A 26969-nucleotide genomic window follows, 5' to 3' on the forward strand; every position below is an offset into this window, starting at 1 on the left:
CACGAATTCTCCTGAGGTTCCGTCAGAGGTAGGTCGGGGGTACAGTAGTCGAAGGCTCAGCTGGGGCTGGAAGATGTTTCCAAGGTGGCTCACTCCTGTGGCTGGTAAGTTGGTGCCAGCTGGTGGCAGGGGGCCTTAGTTTCTCCCTAACTGGGCTGCTTGAGGATCCTCACAACATGGTGGCTGCCTCACCCGCCAGAGCAAGAGATACTGGAGAGAGCGCCAGCAGAAGGTACATCCTTTGTGTGACCTAGCCTGTGACGTCACATCACATCACTTCTGCTATAGTCACTCTTTAGAAGAAAGTAAGTCCAGCCAGAGTGCAAGGGGAGGAAAATTAGCCTCCACCTTTTGAAGGGAGGTATATGAAAAAATTTGCAGCCATATCTTATAACCACCACAGTACCTCACAGAATCATTACAAAGATTAAATGAGTTAATAGTAGTGTTTAAGATAGCACCTAGAATGTGGTAATTACCACATAGATGTTTGATTGCTGGTAGTAGTAGTAATATTCTTATTCTCCCCCACCTACCCTGCCAGTCGGCCTGTTCCTCACTGTCCTCCTCCAAAGTTACCTCAGAAGTGGAGCTGATCCTTGACTTTACTGGCTCCTAAGTCCCCCTCAGGGAAGCAGGAGCTGCTTTCGGACCGGTCCCACCCTTTTTATCTACCTCAGGAAAGAGTCACGCTGGGACTCCAATGACAGTGGTCAGGCCTGGCTGTTCAGCACAAGGGAGTCAGCCCCTTTGTACATCTCAGTCCTCACAGCTGCTGCAAGGCCGACCCTTGCTTTCTGCTCTTCAATTCCTCAGGGGAGACACGGGCAACAGGGAGCTGGAGGAAATTCCCCGGGCAAATGATTGGCCCAGTGAGACACACGCGGGGCCTTGCCCAGTTGGTGATAGGGTAGGGGTTGGCCTTTGAGAGCCTGGACAGAAACCAGTGGGCAGGAAGAGCCAGCGGGAAGGACCGTTGCTGCCACAAGCCCACACGCTCTGAGGCAGAGCCACAGCGAATGAACGAGCGGGCTGTTCCCTGCAGAGGATGCCTGCCTGAGGGGCGCGTGCACAGGCTGAAACCCAGCCAGGCCCCGCTTGCCAAGCCCGGAGCCTTGGCTGCATCAACCCTGAGGAAGAGGTGCCTTTTCCTAACCGTCTGCTCAGAGGGGGCACTTTTTCTAATTTATAGGACACATTGCATGTGCTAGCTGTGGTTGGGCCACCAGATCTTGTTTAAAGATCCCTGCCCTGGGCTCTGGTATGTGAGTATTTCACCACCGGGGGCTGATTACTTGTCCCTCTGGGGTTTAGCGTTTCCATTTTCCAGCTCCTACTTGGGTTTCCTTCTTCCGTCTCACAGGTACGAGGCGGACAGTGGAGAGGACCACAGGCCTGAGGCGCACGAGAGCACCTGCCCTTTCCCAGGTGCGGCTTGGTCTCCAATGCCTTCCGATGTGCCGGAATGCTGCTCAGAACTCGTCTACCTGGGAACTCTGGGGCGGCCTGGAAGAAGGAGCACCAGGGGCCTTTCTCAGAGCACGAGGCGGCCTTCACCTCCCCCACCCACCCTGGCCTGGCCTGGCCAAGGCAGTTACCCAGCTGGGCATGGTCAGGGCAATTGGGTCTGGGGTGCGGCGGGAACCCTCCTTAGCAGGATAGGAAGAACAGAGGTAGGAGGAAGACTTAAAATCTTTACACGAGGGCAGCACCCTTTGCATTCTGCTCTGGAGTAGATCCTGATTTTGCAGGAGACACTCTGATGTCTGCAAGGACTTATGTCTCAACTCGGATCGATACAGTCAGGTGAATGGGGAGATGACAGATGACGGATAGACTACTCACAGGAGAGGTTTGCAAAGGAAGCGATGGGCCAGCAAGCATTTTTATACAAACTTTGTAAACTTTTTCTAGAGGAAAATTTGAAAAACCACATGCAGAAAAAGTCCTCTGCTCCTGTCTGGTTAAAAATATAAAATAAACAGGCACAGAAGTCATCCTTCAATGTGGTCTTCCCTTTAGCCCCAAAACCAGACTGTTCATATTTACACTTGGTGAATCCTCGTCTCCATTTCTATCATTTTATCTAGAGTGGAAGAAGCAGAGGAGCATGATAATAATAGTATTTTTTTTAAGCCTAATACCATTTTGTTTTATTTTTTATTAAAATAACATTAACAGGGGTGCCTGGGTGGCTCAGTCAGTTGAGCGTCTGACTTCGGCTCAGGTCATGATCTTGCGGTTCCTGGGTTCTAGCCCCGCATAAGGCTCTGTGCTGACAGCTCAGAGCCTGGAGTCTGCTTCGGATTTTGTGTCTCCCTCCCTCTCGCACCTCCCCATTCATGCTTTGTCTCTGTCTCTCTCAAAAATAAACATTAAAAAATTTTAAAAAATAACATTAACAAATAATATATTAGTTTTGGGTGTATAAACATAATGATTTGATATTTGTATACATTGCAAAATGATCACCACTATAAGTTTAGTTAACCTCCATCATCTAATTACAATTTTTTTTCTTATGATGAGAACTTCCAAGCTCAGCTCTCTTAGAAACTTTCAAACAGGCAAAACAATATTGGTGACTACAGTCACCATGTTGTACATGATATCACTATGACTTACTTATTTTATAACTGGAAGTTTGCACCTCCTGATTTCCTTCCCTCATTTTACCCACTCCCCAAGCCCCCTCCCTTCTGGCAACTACCACTATGTTCCCTGTGAATTTGTTTTTGTTTTTCTCATTTGTTTTGTTTTTTAGCTTCCACATATAAGCAAAATCATTTGGTATTTGTCTTTCTCTGACTAATTTCACTTAACATAATACCCTCAAGGTCCATCCATGTTGTTGCAAATGGTATATTTCATTCTTTATGGCTGAGAAGTCCTCCATTGTGTGTGTGCGTGTGTATCTCACATCTTTTTTTTTTTTTTCACATCTTTTTTATCAATTCATCCATTGATGGACACTTAGGTTGTTTTCATATCTTTGGTATTGTAGACAATGTTACAGTGAACATAGGGGTGCATATATCTTTACTTTTTTTTAATTTAGAGAGGAGGGTGGTGGGGAGAGGGAGAGAGAAAGAGAGAGAGAGAGAGAGAGAGAGAGAGAGAGAGAGAGAGAATGCTAAGCAGGCTCCCTGCTCAGTGCAGAGCCTGACATAGGGCTTGAGATCACGACCTGAGTTGAAATCAGGGGTAGGATGTTCAACCAACTAAGCCACCCAGGCACTCCTATATCTTTTCAAATTAGAATTTTCATTTTCTTCCCACAAATACCCAGAAGTAGAATTGCCAGATCACATGGTAGTTTGACTCACCAAGAAAAAAGGAAGAGGGCTTAAATAAATAAAATCAGAAATGAAAGAGAAGTTACAACTGATATTGAAAAAACACAAAGGATCATAGGAGACTACTATAAAAAATTATATGTCACATATTGAACAACTAGAGAAATGCATAAATTCCTAGAAATAGACAATCATCTAAGACTGAATCATGAAGGAATATAAAATCTATACTAGACCAATTACTAGTAAGGAGATTCAATTAATAATTAAAACCCACCTAACAAACACAAGTCCAGGCCCAGAAAGCTTCACTGGTGAATTCAACCAAACATTCAAAGAAGATTTAAAACCTATCCCTCTCAAACTCTTCCAAAAAATTGAAGAGGGGATAAATCTTCCAAACTCATTTTATGAGGTCAGCATTATCCCACACCAAAACCAGAGGAGGACACCATGAAAAAAGAAAATTTCAGGACACTATTCCTGATGAACATAGATGTGAAAATCCTCAACGAAATATTAGCAAACCAAATTCAACAATAAATTAAAGAATCATTCACCATTATCAAGTGAGATTTATTCCAGGGATGCAAGGATGGTTCAATATCCACGAATCAATCAAATATCACATTAACAAAATGAAGGATAAAAATTATGTGATCATCTCAATAGATGTAGAGAAAGCAGTTGGCAAAATTTGGCATCCATTTACGATAAAGACTGTCAATAAAGTGGGTATAGAGTGAACGTACTTCAACATAATAAAGGCCATATATGACGAGCCCACAGCTAACATCATACTCAATGGTGAAAAGCTGAAAGCCTTTCCTATAATACCAGTACAAGACAAGGACACCCATTCTCGCCATTTTTATTCGACATTGTATTAGAAGTCCTAGCCAGAACAAAGAAATAAAAGGCATCTAAATTGAAAAGGAAGAAGTAAAACTGTCACTATTTGCAGACAACATTATTTTATTTATAACCCTAAAGACTTCACCAAAAATACCTGATAGAACTAAGAAACAAATTCAGTAAAGTTGCAGGATACAAAATCAATATACAAAAATCTGTTGTGTTTTTATATACTAACAATGAAATACCAGGAAAAGAAATTAAGAAAACAATCCCATTAACAATTGCATCAAAAAGAATAGAATACCTAGGAATAAATTTAACCAAGGAGGTGAAAAACCTATGTACTGAAAACTATAAGACATTGATGAAGTAAATTGAAGAAGACAAAAATAAATGGAAAGATAGTTCATGCTCATGGATTAGAAGAATTAATATTGTCAAAATGGCCACATTAAGCAAGCTACAGACTCAGTACAATCTCTATCAAAATTCTAATGGCACTTTTCAGAGAAATAGAACAAACAATCCTAAAATTTGTGTAGAACCATGGAAGACCCAACTCGCTAAAGCAATCTTGAGAAAAAAGAACAAAACTGGAGGCATCATGATTTCAAGCTATATTACAAAGCTATAGTAATAATAGCAAGTAATGACCATGAGCAATAAAAGCAACTCTCATAATGAGGGCTCAGCCTGTAGTTTCGGGCCATGTTGACTCTGAGGAACTTGTGAGGTCAATTCACCCTGACGACTTCACATCCTGTCCCACGGACCAAGGATATTTTGCAGCCATGCACACCTGGGGCCAGAGCACAAAGCTGAGGCTCACCTGTGGTTAGAGGGATTACAGTTTCCTAGGAAACCTCAACAAGGAAAATAATACCATTTCTGGCTTTTGCCACTAGGTGGGACTTTACAACAGAAGTCAAGTCTGGTGAGGTAATAGCATCTGTTACAGGGTTCTTTTCTTTTTTTTTTTTTGTATTTTTTTTTAATGTTTTTATTTATTTTTGAGACAGAGAGAGACAGAGCATGAGCAGGGAAGGGACAGAGAGAGAGGGAGACGCGGAATTGGAAGCAGGCTCCAGGCTCTGAGCCATCAGCACAGAGCCCGATGCGGGGCTCGAACTCACAGACTGTGAGATCATGACCTGAGCCGAAGTCGGACGCTCAACCGACTGAGCCACCCAGGTGCCCCTGTTACAGGGTTCTTTAACTTCAACACTATTGGCATTTGGGGGCTGGACAATTGGCTGTTCTGTGCTTTGTGCAGTGTCCAGCAGTAGCTCCCACCTCTCCCCTACCCATTGAATTCCAGTAGCAACCTTTGAGTTGTGACAACCAAAGTGTCTCCAAACATTACCAATGTCTCTATCTCTACAGCCACAGTGTGTGTGTTTGTGTGTGTGTGTGTGTGTGTGTGTGTGTATTTAAAAATCACCCCTGGTTAAGAAGCACTGCTCTGGGGGTCCCTGGGTGGCTCGGTTGGTTAGGTGTCCGACTTTGGCTCAGGTCATGATCTCACAGTCTGTGAGTTCGAGCCTCGCGTCAAGCCTGTGCTGACAGCTCAGAGCCTGGAGTCTGCTTCAGATTCTGTGTCTCCCTCTCTCTCTGTGCCTCCCCCGCTCACACTGTATCTCTTTCTCAAAAAATAAATAAACATTTTTTAAAAATTTAAAAAAAAAAGAAGAAGCACTTCTCTGGTGTTTAAGAGCAGGGGTCCCATAGCCAGACCACTTAAATTTAAATCCCAGTGTCTGTGGCGACTTAATGAGCACCCAACGAGCTAATAAATGTAAGGGTACCATGGTCACAGAATTTATCCTCCAAACCAGGGCAATTTGAAAAAGAATGAGGGTTCTAATAATAATTTCATAAATGGAGACTGTCTCAGCCAACAAGGATGTGTGGTCAGTCCTTAAGTCTATAAACAGTGTCGAGCACTGGATGACTTGTGTGTTAAGTGCTTTTACATGTAGGAGCTTCATTTAATCCCCTCAAGACCCAGCAAGATCAGTTCTATTATTATTCCCTTTTTGTATATGGAAAGACTGAGACACTAGAAGCTAACTTGCCCAACATCCCAAGGTGAGTTGTACAGTCTGAATTCTGGTCTTGGCAGGTGAGTTTCCAAGTCTGTGCTCTTAGCCACATGCCCACATGTGCTTGGTTGGGTGCCCAGGGAAACACGGTGCTGCTCAACATCCATTGGTCTCCATGTGAACGACTAGCTCTAGGTCATTCACAGCTGCAACGTGAAGCCCATTTAAAACGCTCAGTTTTCAGAGGTACTGTGATAAAAAGCAGACACATGAAAGTCATCGTGGAGCAGGAAATGAGAGTGGCAGTGCCCAATCTGATTCCCAGTTTTGTAGAGCTCAACAGGTGCACTCATCCCACTGGGAAGTCACTATGTCTGCTTAAGAATGAAACAAAAAATTATTTTTTTGTTTTCACAGATGGCTACTGAGCTCTTAAGACATAAAGTCTTAGTAAGTCATTTGGATCCAGCTGCTTAATAAATTCAACTGTTAGGTATTTCTTTTGGCCTGAGGGGTGCCATGAAGGCAATGTAAAAGGAGAAAATTTGGGAAGCTTTGCACTCACCATTTTGCCATCGGAAGAACTCCGGAGAGTAATTATGGAGAAAGCCCTCTAGCCCTGACACCCCACCCCGGTTGCCCACTCTGAGGAAACCTATCCTGTCCTCGTGGCACGTTAGCCTATGATAATGGGATCCCCCCCCCCACTTCTGCCAACCCCCCTTCTCTCCTTCCCTCTCAACACAGACAACTCCCTTTTCCCTCACACAAAAAGCTAACATACCCTGACCCCAGAGAGTTGCCAAATTCCATATGAATTCCCTTTATTTCAATCTCTTGCCCTTTTCCAACAGTGTCAGAAAGCGAACTCGTTCTGTTTGACAACTTGAATTTACTCAAGGTTCCAGTTGAACATCTTCCACTGCCTTGCAATCAAACAGATCCTCAGTTCAGAGGTCACACTGTCAACTGAGACACATGACACAGCGATAAGCAGACTGCATCTCCTCCCCACACAGCACCTCAGGCTGCTGTGCCAAATCCTTAATAAGTACACAGACAACTACAAGACAGAATGCACAACTGGGAGAGGCCTAGCAGTGTGGCAAAGGGGAGTGGGGGGTGGCTGGCCAGGGAAGTGGTCACTGGGTCTAGGGCCACAGGCACATTTTTCATTCTCCAACGGCCTAATTTAACAGAAAACTAGACACGACGGGTGTGGTGGAAACTCACGGGGTAGGGGCAGGGAACCTGGCTTTTATTACTAACCAGGGGCCACCTTGGACAAGTCGCTTCTTGCTATGCCTCAGTTTCCTTATCTGTAAGCCCTGGATTGCCCAGTGCTTCTCAAACTGGGGTGCTGAGACACGTTCACAGCCTGTGTATATACCTCGAGGTCTAGGATAGTTTGCCTTTCTGGGGTGTCAAGTTTATTCAAGATTTTTCCTTTTACACGAGAGCATTTTTATATCATCGCTCGTTGCTCAGAATGCAAAATTGACATGCATTTTTATTATAATAACTAATAATTGAAGACTAATAATTTATTATAGTAAATAATAATTGTGTGTGAGAGCAATTACTATATGCCAAGTGTTAATCTCTTTATAAAATCCTTAAAATTACTCGATGAGATATTTTATTCTCTTTTTATAGATTTAAAAAAAAAACACTGGGGAACAGAGAAATAAAATAATTCACCCCAATGTCACATGTTACTAAGCAATGCTAAAACAAATGATTCCCTCCCCCCCCCCCCCCAAAAAAAAGGTGTGGCCCCATTGCAAAGTGCTTTGGAGTCCACCCCCGGACCCGAGGGGCTTCTTTGATGAAGTCTGGGCAACACAGGACAAAATGATCTCCAAAGTCCAGCTCTGATACTCTTAAATCAATTTTACTTAAATCGGTGGTTTCAAGGTTTCGGACATGGGATGCCCCTGGAGGATGAAGGAAGCTGGGGAGGTCCTGCAGGGGTTCTGGGGCTCTCCCAGTGGGGTTTCCAGGACCCTCGGGCGCTGGCCCAACAGTCCGAGGGCGTGAGGCCTCCCCAGCGGCCGCCGCCTCTCGCCAGGCCGGGGTGTTTCCAGTGGCGACGCCAGGCACTTCCTCGTTCCCGCGCGCCCCAGGCTCAGCTCACAACGCCCAGCGCCGGCGCTCCTGCGGCGGGAGGGGGCCAGAGGGGAGATGTCGCAACCGCCTCCCTCCCTCTTTCCCCGCCTTGGCGCTCAGTCGCCTCCCAGATGAGCGCGCTAGCAGACGGCTGCGGGCCGCCGGGCGCAGGGCATGTCCCCTGAGTGCGCGCAGGCGGCGGGCACTGGGTCCCCGCGCAGCCTGGAGCGGGCCAACCGCACCCGCTTCCCATTCTTCTCCGACGTCAAGGGAGACCACCGGCTGGTGCTGACCGCTGTGGAGACGGTCGTGCTGGCGCTCATCTTTGCGGTGTCGCTGTTGGGCAACGTGTGCGCCTTGGTGCTGGTGGCGCGCCGACGGCGCCGCGGCACCACCGCCTGCCTGGTGCTCAACCTTTTCTGCGCGGACCTGCTCTTCACCAGCGCCATCCCGCCCGTGCTGGCTGTGCGATGGACTGAGGCCTGGCTGCTGGGCCCGGTCGCCTGCCACCTGCTTTTCTACGTGATGAGCTTGAGCGGCAGCGTCACCATCCTCACGCTGGCGGCCGTCAGCCTGGAGCGCATGGTGTGCATCGTTCGCCTGCAGCGGGGCGTGCGGGGCCTGGGGCGGCGGGCGAGGGCCGCGCTGCTGGCGCTCATCTGGGGCTACTCGGCGCTGGCCGCGCTGCCCCTCTGCGTCTTCTTCCAAGTCGTTCCGCAGCGGCTCTCCGGTCGGGACCAGGTGAGCGCCGGGCGGTGCGCGCCCCGCCGGTGTCTGGGGCGGGCCGGCAGGCGGGGGTCCGACGGAAACGGCGACCAGGGACGATGAATAACAGTAACAACAAAACAATCACAGGCCATTTGTTGCGCTTAATAGTTGTGACACTGTGCCCGGCGCTCTGAAGTTTTAGCTCTTAAATTTCACCGCAGCGACGTAGGTCCCATAAACGCCCTCCAAAACCTTGTAAGTGGAGTCCCCCAAATGCCTGTAAAGTGCACCCTTCATTTCGAGGTCAGTGAAATAACGGAGAGCTTAGCGGCCAGTCAGATGGAAGTTCGAGGGTCCGGAATGGCTAATCGCATTGCCATATGTTGAATTCTGTTTCCTGGCAGGGTGCTACGGTACTCTTGCTATCACATCTACTTTACATATGGGGAGGCACACAGGGGAATGACTTGCTCAGGGTATGTCATCCTTGGTGCGAGTTGGAGTTGAGATCGTGCACGGCAGATTCAGTACAGGCTGGGTAAGTGTCCTGCTTTGCAGAGTCAGGGAGAAAGGGCATTGGAGACCCAGGGACCCCAGACCCAACGCTGCCACCAGGGGTGTTGTGACTCCCCCTCCCAGGGCCTCAGCTTTTCCAACTGCAAGACAGAAGGATTACACTAGACCGCAGGACCTTGCCCTGGGAGCCTTGGGGGACAGGTGGCTTCAGAGTACCCTGGGCACCCCAGATGTCCTGCAGGTTCCAGAGGCTGCCAGAGCTTTATTCTGAGTAGTATGCCCAGAGTTGTCATTAGGATCTCAGTGGGGGTCCACAACCTGACAAAGGTTCTGCAGACAGTTCTGACATTGGCTCGAGGGTGACTCCAGTTGCGCAGTCCAGAATCGAGGTCCAGGTCTGTCGGCGTTGCTGCCCCACTGCGCTGTTGCAGTTTGATTCAGCTCATGACTTGTGGGCACGGGCCGGGTGTAGGACAGTGGCCGCCTGTTCTGGCTGTCATCCCAGGGTGTTGGGTTTTCTACGCCTCATGGGGAGGGACAGGGAGAGGACATAGGTCTGTGCACCGTAAAGGAAGGGATGAGTCCTGCTCCAGGCTCAGCCTCTCACAGGGTCTGCCCTAAGCTGGTTTCTTCACCCCCTCCCTTTCTCTACAACTCGCTGGGTTTCTAACCTGAGCAAAACCCTCACAAACCACAGTCCCAAAGAGAGGCCTGCACAGTGACCAGAAGGGAGTGAGAAGGTAGGAAGGCACGGGGATGAGATGTAACCTGGGGGAAGGCTTCTCACTACGGAAGTGGACAGTACCACCAGGGGATGTTCCGCTGGGTGTATCCTCTGGAGCATGGACACAGAGATGGGCTTCTCTGGGGCTTTCCCCAGACCAGTCTCTCACACAGTCCTCTTAGTGGGGTGTGGGGAGAAGTCTGCATCCTGTATAAGCACTATCCTTTTTTTATTTTTTGTTTTTCACACAGATGAAATCTACAAGTCTCTTTCCTAATAGTTTGTTTTTTGCATGGGATACATTGTGGGCTTTTTATTTGATTGTTTTGTTTTAAGGCCTTGAATGACTAATAGGCAGGAACCATGTCAGGCCCATGGCACTTCATCAAAGAACATGTAAGCCTGTGGCCATACCCCTCAAGTGCAGGCCAGGATAGCTGGGATCGGCTAAGTTGGTGGGGTGCCTTTGGTGTGGTGGGCCAAGGACCCTAACTTAGTGGGCAGCCCTGTCCTCCTCAACCCAGCTATACCTGAGAATCAGGGTGGGTCACTTAGATGCTTCTAGAATAAGTGGAAGGCCAGGCTCACCCCAGATCCACTGGATCAGCTGGAGGCTAACGTTCTGCCCTCAATCTTTGGATTTTTTTTTTAAGTTATTCTCTCACTGAGTCACAGTGTTTCTGTATTTTCACAGATCTTGTGGGACTTCTCCCCATTTTCTTCTTACAGACAAAATGACACTCAGGAAATTAAAGATCAAATTGAATATATCTTACGGGTATCTCATGTTCCAGACATGTGCCTTATGCCCTTCCCTTTTATAATTGCTTCAGGTACACTTATACTTAACTGGCAAATAGCACTAAAAAAGTGAGGTTCTAGTCCCCTCCCAGCCAAAAGCCCAGAGTGTAACTGCTTGCCTACATGGACACAGGTGGTTGTTGAGCAAGAAGGCCTTTGCTCAGATGGAGGGATCCTCCCTGTTTGGTCACTCTGTAGTTGCACCTCTGGTGGAAGGTACCTCTGGTCAGAGCCCTCGCCGGCACTTCCGGGATGACCAGAGCTGTGCTGCAAAGCGCTTCCATGGAGACTCGTGTTGTGGTGGCTTTCACTCCGTCTCCTTTGGGGCTGAGCACACAGACCCCTCTTGTATTAATGCAGAAACACCTCCTTGATCATAAGAGAGGGAGAGGGATTGGACAAAACCACTGGGAGAGCACCGGAGAAGACTGGGGGCCAGGTGAGTCGGCCACAGGAGCCCTCTTCCCTGACATTAGTAGAAGTGGGGTCAGGGAGCTTGGAATGAAAAGCCAGCATGGTCCTTTCCAGCTCTCCATCCTCTTTGTCTTTGCCCCACCCGCACCCCCACCACATGCACCTGCCAGTAAGCCAAGGAACAGAAAAACTCCCCTGTCCCTCAAGGGCTGTGACCTGAGCATGTACGAAACAACTCATTTTATAGGTGAGCAAACTGAGGATGAAGGGTTGAAAAAATAAGTTGGAAAGAATAAGAAATGGGGGGGGGGGCGGAGTGTGGCCATTTTAAAAAAGAGAGGATCTAGGCTAGACTGAATGGAGTCTCACATTTAAAATTAGCAAAAGCTTGTTTTCTCAATCCTCTGTTCCCAGCTTCCTGTCTAGATTCTGCCTGCCCCTTCCCACTTGGACACTAAATATGGAGGTTTTGGATGGGAGACACTTTCCTACCCAAACCACCGGCCGAGAAAACTAAGTAACCCCAAGCACACACTGGCTGCCTCCTCTCAAGGAGCGCTGGCCAGGGAAACAGTACGTCTCAGAGCTTTCTGCTATTCTGAGCACCCCTCCTCCTCCCCAAAACAGGAACATGAGTACCTTTGCCCATTTGGGCAGCGGGTGCCCACAATCCAGGGTGACCAGGCTCTCTAACCCTTCCCTGAAGGGATGACGAAATAACAGGCATGCTGAAAACGCTAGATAATTCGGTATTAGGAGCGTGCGTGCGCTTTGGAGTCCGACGTTCTGAGTCTGAATTCCAGTGTCAGCCCTTTAGGAGCTGTGTGCCAGAGGCAAGTGGTCCCACGTCTCTATACCTTCCTTTCCCCATTTGTAGAATGGGAGTGATAACAGTCTAACATAGGATTGCCATGGGGACTAATGTTCGGTAAATGGGCCACCACCTGGCACATACACAGTTAAGCACTCACGAATTGCCAGCTATTATTAGTTTCCTTATCTTTGGTTATAAATATTTCAAACATTCTTCAAATAGTGTAATTCTTCTGATTGCAGTAAGATAATAGGCTGCCGTTTTAAGGGGGTGGGCACATCCTGGCAACACAGACATCTCAGCCAGGTCACCTCAGCCTGGTCCAGTGGGATTCCTGCCTGTGTATGCTGTGGCCCCGGCGGGGCGCTGGCCTCAATGGCAGGCTGGGGGGGGACCGTGCACCCCGGCCAGAATGTGCTGCCCATTCATTGTACAAACATTTACTGAGCGCCCGTGCCCCCTGCCCTCATCATGAGTCATGTGACCGAGACACTGTCCTGTTCCAGGAGGTGCAGGTAATGAGAATGCAGACGGTCTCGGATCCTGGCACAGTTTGGTTCTCACAGAAATCCTACAAACAGGTGTTTGTTTGTTCATCTTCCGAAGGGGAAAATGCCTAAAGTCCCAGAGCAGGCAAGGGATGGAACCAGAATTTAGCCTGGCTCTGTGTCCCCCCTCCACCTCCCCCCACCCCACTCCTGTGCCACTTCCTGCAAGTTCACATTTCCTTGGGAGCCCTTGGTCCTAATGCTCTGCCCCAATTTAACACCAGGCCAATCATGTCACGGTGCCTCTGCTGAGTGCAAACTAGCTGAGGAGATCAACGCAATTTGCTTGCCTTTGTTAGTAGTAGAGGATCCTTTAAGATATAAGAAAGTTCATCTCTTGCACTGATATATTCTTTCTTTTCTGGCTGGGAAGCGGAGAGACAAGGAGATATCCACTAGGATTCCCAGTTCCTTCAAGTGATCTCGAAGTCTCCCATTTTGTTTGAAGAGGTGGAACAGGGAGAATGATTTACAAAGGGATCCTCGACGGTACTCCAAGAAGCGTCATTACAGAAGGATGACGGGGAACAGCTGGAATCAGGCGGCATCTGCAAATAAGTTAGCCAGTGTGGAGAGGGGGCAGCGTGGAGCGGTGCCTGTAGACAGATACCCCCAGCCACCGGGGGTCTTCTTAGAAGAGAATGGGTGAGGTCTCAGCTGCGTGTGAAGACAAAACGCAGTTAGCCAGACAAGGACGTGGGGAACCGGAGGGACATTACAAGCAGAGGAAAGAGTCCACAGGTTGGCAAGACATGGTGCCGGAAGGGTTGGTGGAGGCCAGCTGGAGAAGGGCCAGCTGTGGTCCTTTAGAGAGTTTGGACTTCCAAGGTGAGAGATGGACCAGGTCCGGGAAGGGTGGGCCGGTGAGAATGAAATACGTGGGTCCACTGGGTATCTGTGAAGGCAGAAGGTAGGGAGGAGAAGGCAGAAGGCCCGTACTCAGGTTGCTGGCAGCATTGGGAATGGCTTCTCCAGGCCCCGAGTCAGTGACGGCAGGAGGTGGAGCCTTCTGGGGTGGGACATTGGAGCCTTGTCATACCTGTGAGGCATCCTTCAGAGATGTGCTCAGGACACTGGGACCTGTTTTGAAGACAGAACAAGACAGGGCTGGAAAATGCAGCTGCAACTTGGAAACGAAGCCATGGCAATGGATGAGATTGCCAGGGAGAGGTAGAGGTTGGGATGGGGATACAAGTCACACTTAACCACATAACACCCTGTACGTGGCCTCCTGACTTTGTCCCTTCCTGTCCTGTCCCGAGCTCCAGCCTCCCCATTCTCCTGACCGAAGCCCCATGCCTCTGGGCACAGTGAACACAACCCCTCCGGGAGGCCACTCTCCCTGGTGACTGTGCTCTCCTGTCATCCGTAGCTCTGGGCATTGCCAGCTCGCTGCCCTGTATTGAAGTTTCTTAGCCCTTCTCTCTCTCCTTAAGCACATCATAGCCTCCTCGAGGGCAGGGGCCTCACCTTGCCCATCCTCACTGTGGCTGCCACTGTGGCTGGAGTCAGTGAGTGATTGAACAAACCAATTAAAGGACAGTTGTTGACTCGGCCACTCTGCTTCTGTAGCTCAGTCATAAATGCGCCTAGCACGTCTGGTTTTCAATTTTCCTGTTTAAAATCAGGAAACACTTCCAAAATGTGCAGAAAAAGTACAGAGAATATTATAAGACTCATGTCTCCGCCATTCAGAGTTGACTCACTGTCACACTCTCTCTTAAGTCACAGCCTGGGTCAGAATACCTAGAATCAAAATAACGTAAGTCAGATGGATTTTCCCACAAAAACGCAATTATAATAGCAAGCCAGCTCACTGACTTTGGGCCTGGCGCCTGCTGTTAAATTTCTTAATGAAAATAAACTCTGCGCGTAAACAATGGTACCATATAAAGCTTTCTAAAGAGCATATAAATGATTCAGTCCACACAGGCCAGCCACACTGTCTCTTCGGTCATGTGTGAGGTACTGTGCAAAGTTCTTATCTCACTTCCTTATCACACTCTGGGCCTGGGGTGAGTGCTACAAATCAAAAGGTGAAAGAGCATCTTCCTCAGAGTCATGAAATTGGGATGCGTTCATTGTGTTTGAAACGAAAAAATAGCTGGTTAGGTCTGCTAAACTATCATGGTTTCATGTTTGATCATCATTTTTTAAAAAAATTAACGTTTATCGCCCTTTTTTTGGCACATTCTAGAAGATTTAGAAAGAACAAAAATAACTTGAGTCCCACCTGGAAACAGACACTTAATTTTCTGGACTGTATCCTTCCAGTCTTTTTTCTATGCATATGCGTGTGTGTGTGTGTGTGTGTGTGTGTGTGTGTGTGTTTGTGTGTGCACGTGCGTAGGTGTATATCTGTTCATTCACACCTACACATTTTCTTCAACAGCACTGGGCAAAGCAGATCGTTTGAGGATCTAGTTTTTTGCCCCTATTGAAGGGAGAACACCCAGCTCTATCATTATGTATTCTACAAAATCATGTTAAGCCTGGAGAGATTTTGGCAGACATTCTGGAGAAGGCTTTTGGAAAGAGTTGGGGGCCCTTGGGCATTCTTCCCTGCTTGACTTGCCTTAGAGTTTTCTTGGTATGTCTCTGGATTTCTTTTATAACTACTTAGCTCTCATGGGAAAATATTCTATGATTAAAAAGTACTACACCTTTAAACTATTGTTTTAGGAGGGTGTTTCTAAGCCTTAGTTTTCTGCTCGGTGTAGTGGGAAAAATAGTAATATGCATTTCAATATGGATGCTACAAACATTCAATGAGGTAATGTATTTAAAGTGTTTCCTGGCATAGATAAGTGCTCAGTGAATATCAGACTTACTATTTTCTGTTAATAGGAAAAGAAGCGACTATTTGGCTGCATTTTGAATTTGACCACTCAGTTGTGATATACATGATGAAAGTTCTTTGCCTTTACTTAGTGTAGCATTCAATAAATATAGGCTGAATGAATAAATGAATGATGCTATAAGTAATACTACAACATTGGGGCGCCTGAGTGGCGCAATCAGTTAAGCGTCTGACTCAGGTCATGATATCATGGTTCATGAGATCAAGCCCCGTGCTGTCAGCTCAGAGCCCGCTTGGGATTTTCTGTCTCTCCCCCTCTCTCTACTCCTCCCCTGCTCACTCACTCTCTCTCAAAATAAACAAATAAACATTAAAAAAATACTACTACCCCATTGGTTAAGATGCCTTGTCCACCAGAGGTCAATAATGTGCTCTTTGTACACAGAATGTGCTCTTAAAATTCTGTTCTACACGTTCAGAAGTGTTTAGGGCAACTTTCTAAAGTTCTGTTCCTACAGTCAAGCACGCATGAGGAGTTTGTTTGGGAGGAGAGACAGACAAACAGACAGGCAGGCAGACCATTGACCTATCGATGGAGTGGATTATTCCAGCAGCTCCTAGTAACCATGTAAGAAGGTCCCTATATGCTTCAAGGTGTGTAATTACTGTCAAACATTTGAATTCAGCCCAGCCTACTGACAGCAGCAAAGGCCACAAAGCATGCTTTTCCACCCCTTTCCAGTGGTTTTACATCTTGAATGATGGAGAATTGTACGGGGCTGTAGCGTGCTCTCCTGGAGGAGGGACACAGGAGGAAAGAGCTTCCAAGTCTGGGCACCAGTATTGTCTTGGAGTAAGCCCCAGCCGTCTCTGATGCGGCTTGACACATTTTAGACATCGTCATTCCCTTAAATGATGCCTCAATGTTGTTTCTGGTGCCTTCAGCAGTCCCAGTGTGACTGCACCGGAACCTCTTGCCTGTTTTCATATGCGTGTCGCTTCCAGTCTGTGTGGCCTTTCAGGGCTCAGGTTCTCACCTGTAAAATGAAGAGAAGGCTCAAGGGCTCTTTGCAGCTCAGTTCAGGAGGGGAAAGAGCACTGGGCCTGGAGTCCTGCCTGCAGCTAACTTGAGCTGTTACCTGCATGTGACCCTGACACCCAGCTGAGTCTCCTGGAGAACGGGAGTAATAATTGCGGGTATTCTGAGGGCCTGTAGGGGTGTTTGTGTGGGCAGGGGAAAGGATGCGGGGGTTTCCTGTCAACCTGGTTGTGTAACGGTGACACAACAGTGTAACAGGTTAGGTACCCTCCTACTGGGACTGAACTCAAGCCAAACAAGAAGCCACCACTTAAGTGACGTTTTCTTCCTTCTTGTAACCAGGAAATTCCGATTTGCACACTGAGTTGGCCCAGCATCGCTGGAGAAATCTCCTGGGATGTGTCGTTTGTTACTTTGAACTTCTTGATGCCGGGATTGCTCATTGTGATCAGCTACTCCAAGATTTTACAGGTATGTGTGCTTCAAGGGCCACAGCTGAACTGCACCGAAGCCGGGGGTATTTCAGATGGAATCTTAGCCTTTCCAGGGAGAAGTCACCTCAGAGTTCACGCTGGTCCAAGCCTGGCTCGCTGCCCAGGTCTACCCCCTCTGCAACACTAAGGAGTGAGAATGTAATATTTTTTTTAAGTTATATCTTTGTGATTGTTATTATTATTATTATTAATTTTGCTGATCACTAAAGTAATACAAAGCTCATTACAAAAAATTAAACTGAAGGGGTGTCTGAGGGGCTCAGTCAGTTAAGCATCTGACTCTTGATTTTGGCTCAGGTCATGATCTCACGGTTTGTGAGTTTGAGCCCTGCATCAGGGCTCTGTGCTGACAGTGCAGAGCCTGCTTGGAGTTCTCTCTCTCCCCTCTCTCTCTGCCCCTCCCCTGTTTGTGCTCTCTCTTAAAATAAATACACTTAAAAAAAAATTAAAAGAAATTAAAGACATATAGAAATGTGTGATACAGAAACTAAACATCTACTCCCATTAACAGTTCAAAGTGTATTTTTCAGGTTACTTTTTTATAGATGTGCCTTTATGCATATTTTTATGCCATGAGTATAATGAATGTATGTTATATATGTATGATAAACCATATAAAATGGTCGAATATCAACTACTCACCATGGGTCAACCCAATGTTTGTTTGTTTGTTTGTTTGTTTCAGATTTGAGATAACACTCTTTGCTCTGTAATTTCTTTTATCGGCTTAACACTATACTGGAATATCTTTCCATGTTTGCTCTCATATCTCTGCCTCATTCTTTTTAATGGCTTCATGGTCTTCCATCATACAGATGTGATATAATTCACTTTATGGGCTTTTGGGTTGAGTCCATTGTTACCCCATCACAGATAGCAATACGGTGATAGAGAACGTACACTTTTAAAAACTTTTTATTGAAGTATAATATACATCCAGAAAAGCATCCCCAGCATGCGTGCACAGCTGACTCCTAGAAGCAGCTTCCAGAAACAGACCGAGAAACAGAATATTCCCAGAAGCCCCTTCCTGGTACCTTCCCATTGCTACCCCACACTCCCAGGGAAGGTGCTTTTCAAAAGTGTGCTGAGCCAGGAAGTAATGTCTACTTTGGAGGTATGTACAGGGAAGTAAAAAGGACCCTGCCAGCCTGTGTCCCATCTCCTGAGGTGGCCCATTCACATGTACGGCTCTGGCTCAGGCAAGTAGCATGTACATATATGTTCATGCTCATCTCAGAAGGTTTCATGCAAAACCTTGAGTCCTCTTGAAGGTTTACAGTTGTTGAATCTTGGTTTTATTGCATGTTACAGGTCATCTGGCAAACAATTTTATCGAAGCGGAGCCCTGTAGGTCCTGCTTGCTATCTGGCTACTTTTTATGGCCTTTTCTTTGTAGCTGAGGATCTAGAACCTTCTTAGCTGCTCAGAACCAGGCCAGCCTCTATCCGGGTCTGTTAATCCTGGGTCCTGTGGGAGATGGATCCCCAATCTATTCCCTAGACTGTTCCCCACTGATTGGCTTGTGACCCACTTTAGTGACATCCAGCCTGGGGCTTGTTCAAGGGTATGAGGCAGATTCAGGCCTGGAGCCAAGGTCTGTAAAGCGCTTGCAGTAGGGGCCTGGCATGTGTAAATGCTATGTAAGTGTTAGCTATTATTACCTTAAAAGAAAAGAAGTGAGGGAATAAGGAAGAGAAATTTAAAATGAATCCTTTAAAAAATGATTTAACAAATATTTGTGTAGTACTTAAAATGTGTCAGGAACAAATTCATTTAATCCTAATAAGAATTACAGTTGAAGAAACCAATGCAGAGAGGCTAAGTAACTTGCCCAAGATCACATAGCTCATAAGCAGTGGTATCAGGATTTGAACCCAGGCAGTCTGGCCCCAGCGTCCCAACACTTTAATTCCTCAGACATTTGTTGAGGATCTACTCTCTGCAAAGTGCTGGTGGGGAGTGGAGATTGGTCAAGAGTGAGCAGGTCACGTTTTTCTATTCAGAAGGAGCTCCAACACAGGAAGGGGAAGGGGAGACAGACAACAGGACTGCTGCTCGATGCAGTGAGCCTCTAGTACACAGGACAGAGTGATGCTAGAACTCAGTGTGAAAATGCTTGGCAAACCATTGAACACCACACGGACGTAAGAAGTGAATAAGGGGGAGAAGAGAGAAGAGGAGAGGGCTAGGAAAGGCAGACATGGAGACATAAAGGGCTCTTCCAGTAACCCGGCTTTTGAGTCCTTGTTGTGTGGCCTTTAGCAAGTTACTCACTTTCTCTGGACCTCTGTTCCCTCATCTGCAAAATGGTGATGATAACTCGGACAGTGTAGGGTTGTTGGGAGACACGTCAGGAATACTACCGGGGACCCACAGAGCCGTGCCTGCCTGTAGCGGGGGTGAGTAGACTACATCTGTTGTTATTTGTTAGGCATGGCTATTCCTCTGACCCTACCCTCAGAGCATGCTGGGAAAAGGTACCCCTGAGATTTTTTTGAGAGAATAAACTGCAGAGTCCAGATTTGGAGCGTGGCAAGAGCTAGGAGCCGACGCTCGGGCAGGGCGGTCCCGCTCCTGAGTTCCTTGCAGGCCACGAGGGCTCTGGTCTGCCCCACTGCACTTCACCTGAGACGACTCAGCTGCCTTCTGAGGGAGGATTGACTTATTCCACGGAAAGGTTTTCCCACCCTCTTCCATCTTTTTCTCAGGCCAGGGCCCACATGGAAACATTCCAGGAGACCCCAAGAGCCCTGATGAGTTGGGGGAGGGGTCCTCATATCCATCAGCCTTTAGATTCCTGTTCATCACTTTCCGGACACTTTGATATAAACCCATGGCCAGCCTTCAGTTCCTCCCATCACAGACCCCAAGGCAGCTCCTGGGTGAAAGAGAATATCTATCATGACTCACCGTTATGAAACAGTGCTCTCAGTAGTGACTCGAAGATACCATTTAGACCCCATCACTTCCCTCATGTGTGGAGCAAAACTCAAAGCCCTCACCTTGATGCCCTGTGTGATCTGGCCCCTGCCTGCCCTCTCACATCATCTTCTCACTCTCTCTTGTGTCCACCTTGGCGGCTACTCCTCACACATGCCGACACACAGCTGCCTCAGGGCCTTTGCACCTGTGATTTCCTCTCCCAGATCTCCATTCCCCCAATTTCTGTGTGGGCCACTCCCCCACTCCATTTAGGTCTCTGCTCAGAAGGCTCTTCCCCAGAGTGCCTTCTCATCGTTCTCTAGTCCCTCATTACCCTGATATATTTCTCTTCTGTACACTTACCATGCCTGTCATATTCCATTTATGTGTATTTATTTGTAAAGCATCTGTTTTGCACACTAGAATGCAGTCTCCATGAGGGCCGAGACTTTCTTATGTTTACTGCTATAGTTCCATGCCTAGCACAGAGCCTGGCTTATTCATTGTGGATACTCAGCAAACACTCACTGAATGAGTAAGACAAACTTTGGAACACAGTGAAATGGCCAACTCTACCTTCTCCTTTCGCACAGTGGGGAAACCATTGAACAAAAAGTCCTAAGACCTAGCTTCTAGTCCAAGCTTTATTCCTGTGTGACTTTAACACAGGCAAGTCATTTAACTACTGCGGGCCTCAGTTTTGTCTGGGGGTCAACAGGCCTCAGTGGGTTGTTAAACACAATAAAATGAGAGTGTGGATATGATAATATTTTGAACAAGCTGCTAGAATTGAATTTGAAAGCTATCTAATGTTGTGGTTTTGAAAATCATGTTAATGCAAATATAAGACCTTTAAAAAAGGACTTTCCACCCCACGAGCTCATACTCGCTATGATACTCATAACTCAGAGACACTGGATCAGCTTCCCAGCTGAAATTTTTCTGTTATGAGCGTAACTCTGTAAAATGAATTGAACATCAGCGTCAATCAGCTGTTTTCATAGAGACCCAACTAACAAATCATCAGAAACCATAAGACACATAACTGCATCTGCCAACCCTTTCCCACCAGGTCTACCTCTTACCTGTCGGTACTGTCTCTGCCTCAGTTTCCATCTATAGGCGTGAGAAGTGCCTCTTTGAAATCACCCCAATCTTTTATTCCTCTAAAGCAGCATCTCCCCTAAAGCACTCTCTAGGTCTCCATGGGCTGTTAGATATCACAAAGGGGTCCGTGATCAAATGAGTTTAGGAACCACCAATGAGTCAATGTTAAATAGGTGTCTTTGCAGCAGGACGTCTGGGAGGCCTCAGGCTAATGTTCTTTGAGAGTCTCCAACCCAGGAATAGAGGAGGCAGCACCACTAAATCTGACCACAGACCCCCTTCTCCCCACAGAGCATCTCTTTGCACTGGTGCTCTATGGGTCTCCTTCGGGGAACACTGCTCTAAAGTCCCTGTCGGGGTTGCTGGCTCTGCCCTGGGCAAGGACTGGAGAGCAGGCTTCACCTGGGCACTTCCCTTCCAAAGCTGCCTCACGTGCTCAGGGCAGTGGCCTTATCCACGGTTCTGCCTTCCCTGCTTCCTCTTTCCTCATGACTCAAGCGTGCTATACATCTCCAGTGGCTTTTTCCAATCAATAGTTTCCCAGGGTAGTAGTCCCCCAGTCACTCCCAAGTGATTTCAATCAGGCTGGCAATGCTAGCTTCTGGGGCTTGGTTTACATTGTCACCCAGCAACCACTGCCATAGCAAGAGGAGATGCTTCTACCCTTTCTTGTTCCCCTCCTCGTTCTCCAGATACACACTAAGATGGAAGAGCGGGGAGGGGTGGGGTAGGGCTCCCTTCTTTCCGGCTGTATATCCAGCACCTATGAGAGTACTCGGCACAACATGGTAGGGGCTCAATAAATATTTTCCGAATGAGAGAATGAGGGTACTGCTTGAAGTTGGAAAACTTTCATGCATCTCGGGGCTCAACTGAGAAATGAACTCTGTTTTAGCTAAGCACCGAGGTGTTAGGTAATGAACATTCAGCCCCTTCTCCATGCCTGGCCCTCATTCCCCAGGTTTGGGGCCTGCTTGCCAGTGATGGAGAGGGAGGTGGGCCCTCTAGAAAGATGGAGTCTGTTGTCTGAAGATTCTAATCTGTGTGTTGCTGCTTGACCAAGCAGCACCCCAAGGAGAGCCAACCCCCAGGTCCCGAGCATGTCAGTGAGGAACCACCTCCCCCTGCACCCACCTGTCAGCACCGTGGTGTGGTGGCCTGGAGTGGCAGAGGTGTGAGATAGAGAGAAGGTTCCCTCAGGACCATCTCAAAAGGACTGTTTAAAAAGTGACTCTTTATGAAGAACTGTGGGGCAATTCCAAATCTGCTGTCCTGTATAAGTGGTTCCCATACTTCAGTCAGCAAAGATCACTCAGAGTTTGTGAGAAGTACAGCTTTCTGGGCCCACTCAGACCCACAAAAGTGAGTATCTGACAGTGGTCCCAAGTGCTCGCCTGGTGACTCTGACACAGGTGGCCATGGACCACATCCCTGGGAGCACTGTGCTCCCCCGTAGCCCCATGATGAAGAGCTCAGATGCCTCCCCAGAGGGGCACTTCTCCTCCACCTTGACCATGAGGCCTTGAGTGTGTTCCTTCACCTCTCAGAGCCTTCATCTTGCATACCCAAAGTCAGGTAATGACAGGACCTGCCCCCTAGGCTTGTTTTAAGGATTAAAGTTAATCCTCAAGTTAGCTGAGCATTTAATTTCCCCTAAAACACATGAAGCATTCTGTGCAATGACAGAGACATTTTAAAGCCTGGATAAAAGTCACCCAGTCTTGTCATCTTAACGTGGGGTGGGAAGCAGCAAGGAGCCACATTGGATTATAATGAGCCCATTTTCCTTCTCACGCCCTGAAAGTCATGGGAACCATGGGCAGAGGAAACGGTGGCATCAGTCAGTGCTAAAAACAGACCCGACCACTTATTCACTCGACCCATGAGTCAGTCCATTTCTCTGTCTGTTTTTTCACAGTCACTGTCAGGCACTTGCTAGAGCCCCAGGCCACAGAAGCCACAGGGCTGCCCGTGGAGCCTGCAGTCTGGTGGCTGAGGTAACAATGACGCTTCAGCACCTACCACATGGTCCACGTGGCAAGGGCCACGTGAATGCTGGAGACAAAGTACTGCAGGATGCCTTGTGGGAGATGAACTAGGAAGGCTTCTCAGGGTTTCTGGCATCAGAGCATGGAGTCATAGGCCAGGCAGAAGGATTTCCATTGGTGGGGATTAGCAGAGGGTAGGAAGAAACTCGTTTAAGATGAAGAGCATGGCACGGAGTGGAGCGTCTGGGTGGCTCAGTTGGTCGAGTGTCCGACTTCGGCTCCGGTCATGATCTTGCAGTTTGTGAGTTCGAGACCTGCGTCGGGCTCTGCTGACAGCTCGGAGCCTGGAGCCTTCTTCCGATTCTGTGTCTCCCTCTTTCTCTGCCCCTCCCCTGTTCACGCTCTGTCTCTCAATAATAAATAAACGTTAAAAAAAAATTAAAAAAAAAAAAAAACTGCATGGGCCGGAGTCATGCTGCCCAGTTTGAAGCCCAGGTTTGCAACTGCTTAGCTGGGTACTGGTGGGAAAGTTCCTCAGCCACTCTGAGCCTCAGTTTTCTCATCTGTAAAATGGGGATCATCAAAGTACCTATGTCCCAGAATTGTTGGGAGAATGTAGAGAGATAAGCCAAGTGATATGTACAGAGCCTAGCACAAAGTCAGTGCTTAATAAATATGAATTTACATCAACATCATTCAAAAATATGTGTAAGACACGGTATGAGGGACTCCATCCTTCTTGGCAGGGCAATGTGGACAGTGTACACGATGAGGCCGCTAATGGAGTCATCCCTTATGTGTCCCCGCTGTAAGGTGACCGTCCCCTTCGGTTGGTCATGGCCTCTGGTCTCCATGTAGCTGGTGGTGCCAACAGACCCTACTGATCAGGGACTCATTGCCAAATGGCGTGCATGCCAGGCATTGTGGGCCCTTTCCAGAGCAGCTTCGCTTTCAGGCTGGCTCCCGGCAGCAGGTGGCCTGGCAGATGAGCAGCCTCCAGTCTCGGCCGCCTTCCATGGCCCCACCTCAGTGGCCTGCGGCAAGACTAGAATCCATTTCAGTTGCTCTTGTGGAAGGAGAGGAACCAGATGTGGGGGTTCAGTGCTCCCTGTCTGCCCAGACTGGCCACACCCTCACACCATCTCCCACTGCCCTCTCTGCCACCCAATAACCTGGAGGGGAGGAGAAAGGGACAAGTGTGTGTGGACTGCCACTTAAACCAGGGCCCTCACACCCGCCTCCAAAAAGGCTAATAAGTAAAATATCTATCCATAGGGGCCTGGATAAATCCTGGTGCAGCCACAGTGTGGAATCTATGCAGCCACTTGCCAGATAACAAGGATGAGGTGCCTTCTGTCTGGGCTTATATGGAATGAGCACCAAGGCCTGTTGCTAAGTGGAAAGGAAGAAGGGTTAAGAGGGGGCTGCATGGCGTGGTCCCATTTGTGGGCAAAGCAACAGTGCAGACATCTGTGTTCACATTGCTAGGCATGTGTGTGATGGGAGAGCGTTCCCAGAAGGACAGACAGGACACTGGTCACGGGTTCCTTCCAGGGAATGAACATGGATGGTACAGGAAGCTAGAAGCTTTGCTTATATTTTTAATTTGCTCTCCTTCAGCATCATATTGCTTGAGTTTATACCTTGAACACCACCTGCTTTTCAATTTTTTTTATTATTTAAAAAAATTTTTTTAGTTTATTTATTTTGAGAGAGTGAGAATGAGTGGGGGAGGGGCTGAGAGTGGGGGAGAGAGACAGAATCCCAAGCAGGTTCTGCACTGTCAGCGCAGAGCCCGACGCAGGGCTCAATCTCACAAACCGCGAGATCATGACCTGAGTCAAAATCAAGAGTCGGACGCTCAACCGACTGAGCCACCCAGGTGCCCCGAACACATACTGCTTTTATACAGTTACTTACTTACCACTTTCAAAAAAAGAAATAATAGGGGAAATGCATGTCTTGGTCTGTTTGGGCTGCCATAACAAAATACCACAGATTGGGTGGCTTAAAAATAACAGGAGTTTATTTGTCACACTTCTGGAGGCTGGAGTTGAAGGCTAGGGTCCCAGCCCAGTCAGGTTCTGATGAGAGCCCTCTTCTGGCTGCAGACTGCCAGCTTCTTGCTGTCTTCACATGGTGGAAGGACTGAAGGAGCTGTCTTGGGACTCTCTTAAGGGCCCTATTCATGAAGGCTTTGTCCCCATAACCCGATGACCTCCCAAAGGCCCTGCCTCCTAATACCGTAACCTTGGGGGTTAGTTCCACCATATGAATTTAGAGGGATGCATTCAGACCATAGCAATGTGCTTCCATTCACATATTTCTCTTCTAGACCATTCAGTTCAGCCTCTCCACTCCTCTGCATCAACTCTATTTACAATACGGATGGGGGCCGTATATCCAGGGGGCCAGCCAGGGGCCCTATTCCCCAGAGCATCCTAAGTATGGGCAGTTGTGAGGCCACTGAGACCGGCCCTCTCCACACAAAGTTCCAAAGTTGCCCCAGGGCAGCAGGGACGGCAGATTCCAACTCCTAGATGCTCTGTTCCTCCTCAGCCCAAACCCCCTACATCCTGCAGTAAATTGTGGCTCTGGCTTTGTTTTTGTGTTCCTGCAGATCACAAAGGCATCAAGGAAAAGGCTCACGGTGAACCTGGCTTCCTCGGAGAGCCACCATATCCGCGTGTCCCAGCAGGACTTCCGGCTCTTCCGTACCCTCTTCCTGCTCATGATCTCCTTCTTCATTATGTGGAGCCCCATCATCATCACCATCCTCCTCATCTTGATCCAGAATTTCAAGCAGGACCTGGTCATCTGGCCATCCCTCTTCTTCTGGGTGGTGGCCTTCACGTTTGCCAACTCAGCCCTGAACCCCATTCTCTATAACATGTCACTGTTTAGGAATGAATGGAGGAAAATTTTCCACTGCTTCTTCTACCCAGAAAAGGGAGCCATGTTTACAGATACATCTGTCAGAAGAAATGATCTGTCCGTTATTTCCAACTAATTAAATTTTTCTCTATAGGCAGAGTTTATCACCCTCTGGAAAGCTAGGATACGGTTTCAAAGGGAGTTTATTTCCAGGACCATCACATCACTGTAGCCTGCTTTAAGAAAATGTAACCTATGCAAATACACATTTATAGCACCAGTAAATTAAGGGGTGATCAATCAGTATGACAATTTTACCCTTCATAAAAGGATTTGTTATGGGCTCCCTTTAAATATGAACTTTTTCCAGTGTGTTTGTAATATGATTGAGTTTAATAAATTTTTATTTATAGCTGTTCAGCAATCACATCTCTTACATATAAAGCCACACCATGCTGGTTTCTGGAGTGAGTCTTGAAAGTGATCTAATACTCAGGTTTCTCCCTGAAGGTTCACTGCCACTGTAGGTCCCCACCCTGGACTTGCGAGGCCTCAAGACTATTCAATAATGTCAACAAAACTTGAGGAATTTCCAAAGAAATTCAAAAAAATTAAAGTGACTTTAGTTTTTCACTTATAAGAAATGCCATGTACCTCTTTAGGGGAAGCCATGTTATGGAATCAGAGAAGAGATAGAATGACTCAAAACATTGAGAGTGAGAGCGTAAGTGATTCCCTCCATGGATCCACCTGTCAGGTGCCTCTTAAGCCCATGGTATGGCCAGTGCTCTTGGTGCTGGGAACACAGCGGTGAACCAGACAGCCATGGCTCATGCCCTTATGGGGCTTACTTACCTTCTATTTTGGGGGAGAAGCACTAAACAGAAATCAGTAAATAATATAGCATTATAG

General features: G+C 47.6%; 1 protein-coding gene across 2 annotated transcripts; it reads left to right on the top strand.

The window, feature by feature from the left end:
• Nucleotides 1-8404: 8404 nt before the first annotated feature.
• On the top strand, nucleotides 8405-26481 carry FFAR4 (free fatty acid receptor 4). 2 transcript variants are annotated; one of them, XM_053909735.1, is made up of 3 exons: nucleotides 8405-8890; nucleotides 17012-17140; nucleotides 25804-26481. In XM_053909735.1, the coding sequence occupies exons 1-3, from the start codon at nucleotides 8480-8482 to the stop codon at nucleotides 26191-26193; spliced, it is 930 nt and encodes a 309-aa protein (XP_053765710.1). In that variant the 5' UTR covers nucleotides 8405-8479; the 3' UTR covers nucleotides 26194-26481. The 2 variants fall into 2 exon arrangements, with proteins under 2 accessions (XP_053765710.1, XP_019300660.1); XM_019445115.2 differs by having other exon boundaries at nucleotides 8407-9046.
• Nucleotides 26482-26969: the final 488 nt, after the last annotated feature.

Source organism: Panthera pardus, unplaced genomic scaffold (genome assembly GCF_024362965.1).
Source record: "Panthera pardus isolate Hobbes unplaced genomic scaffold, ASM2436296v1 HiC_scaffold_22, whole genome shotgun sequence".
NCBI lineage: Eukaryota > Metazoa > Chordata > Mammalia > Carnivora > Felidae > Panthera > Panthera pardus.

Bases quoted from the DNA above. Each gene is read 5' to 3' on its own strand.
- FFAR4 (XM_019445115.2), top strand. From the start codon at position 8,480: ATGTCCCCTGAGTGCGCGCAGGCGGCGGGCACTGGGTCCCCGCGCAGC. The intron at 9,047-17,011 runs GTGAGCGCCGGG...TCTTGTAACCAG, and splicing joins GGCTCTCCGGTCGGGACCAG to GAAATTCCGATTTGCACACT. The intron at 17,141-25,803 runs GTATGTGTGCTT...GTGTTCCTGCAG, and splicing joins GCTACTCCAAGATTTTACAG to ATCACAAAGGCATCAAGGAA.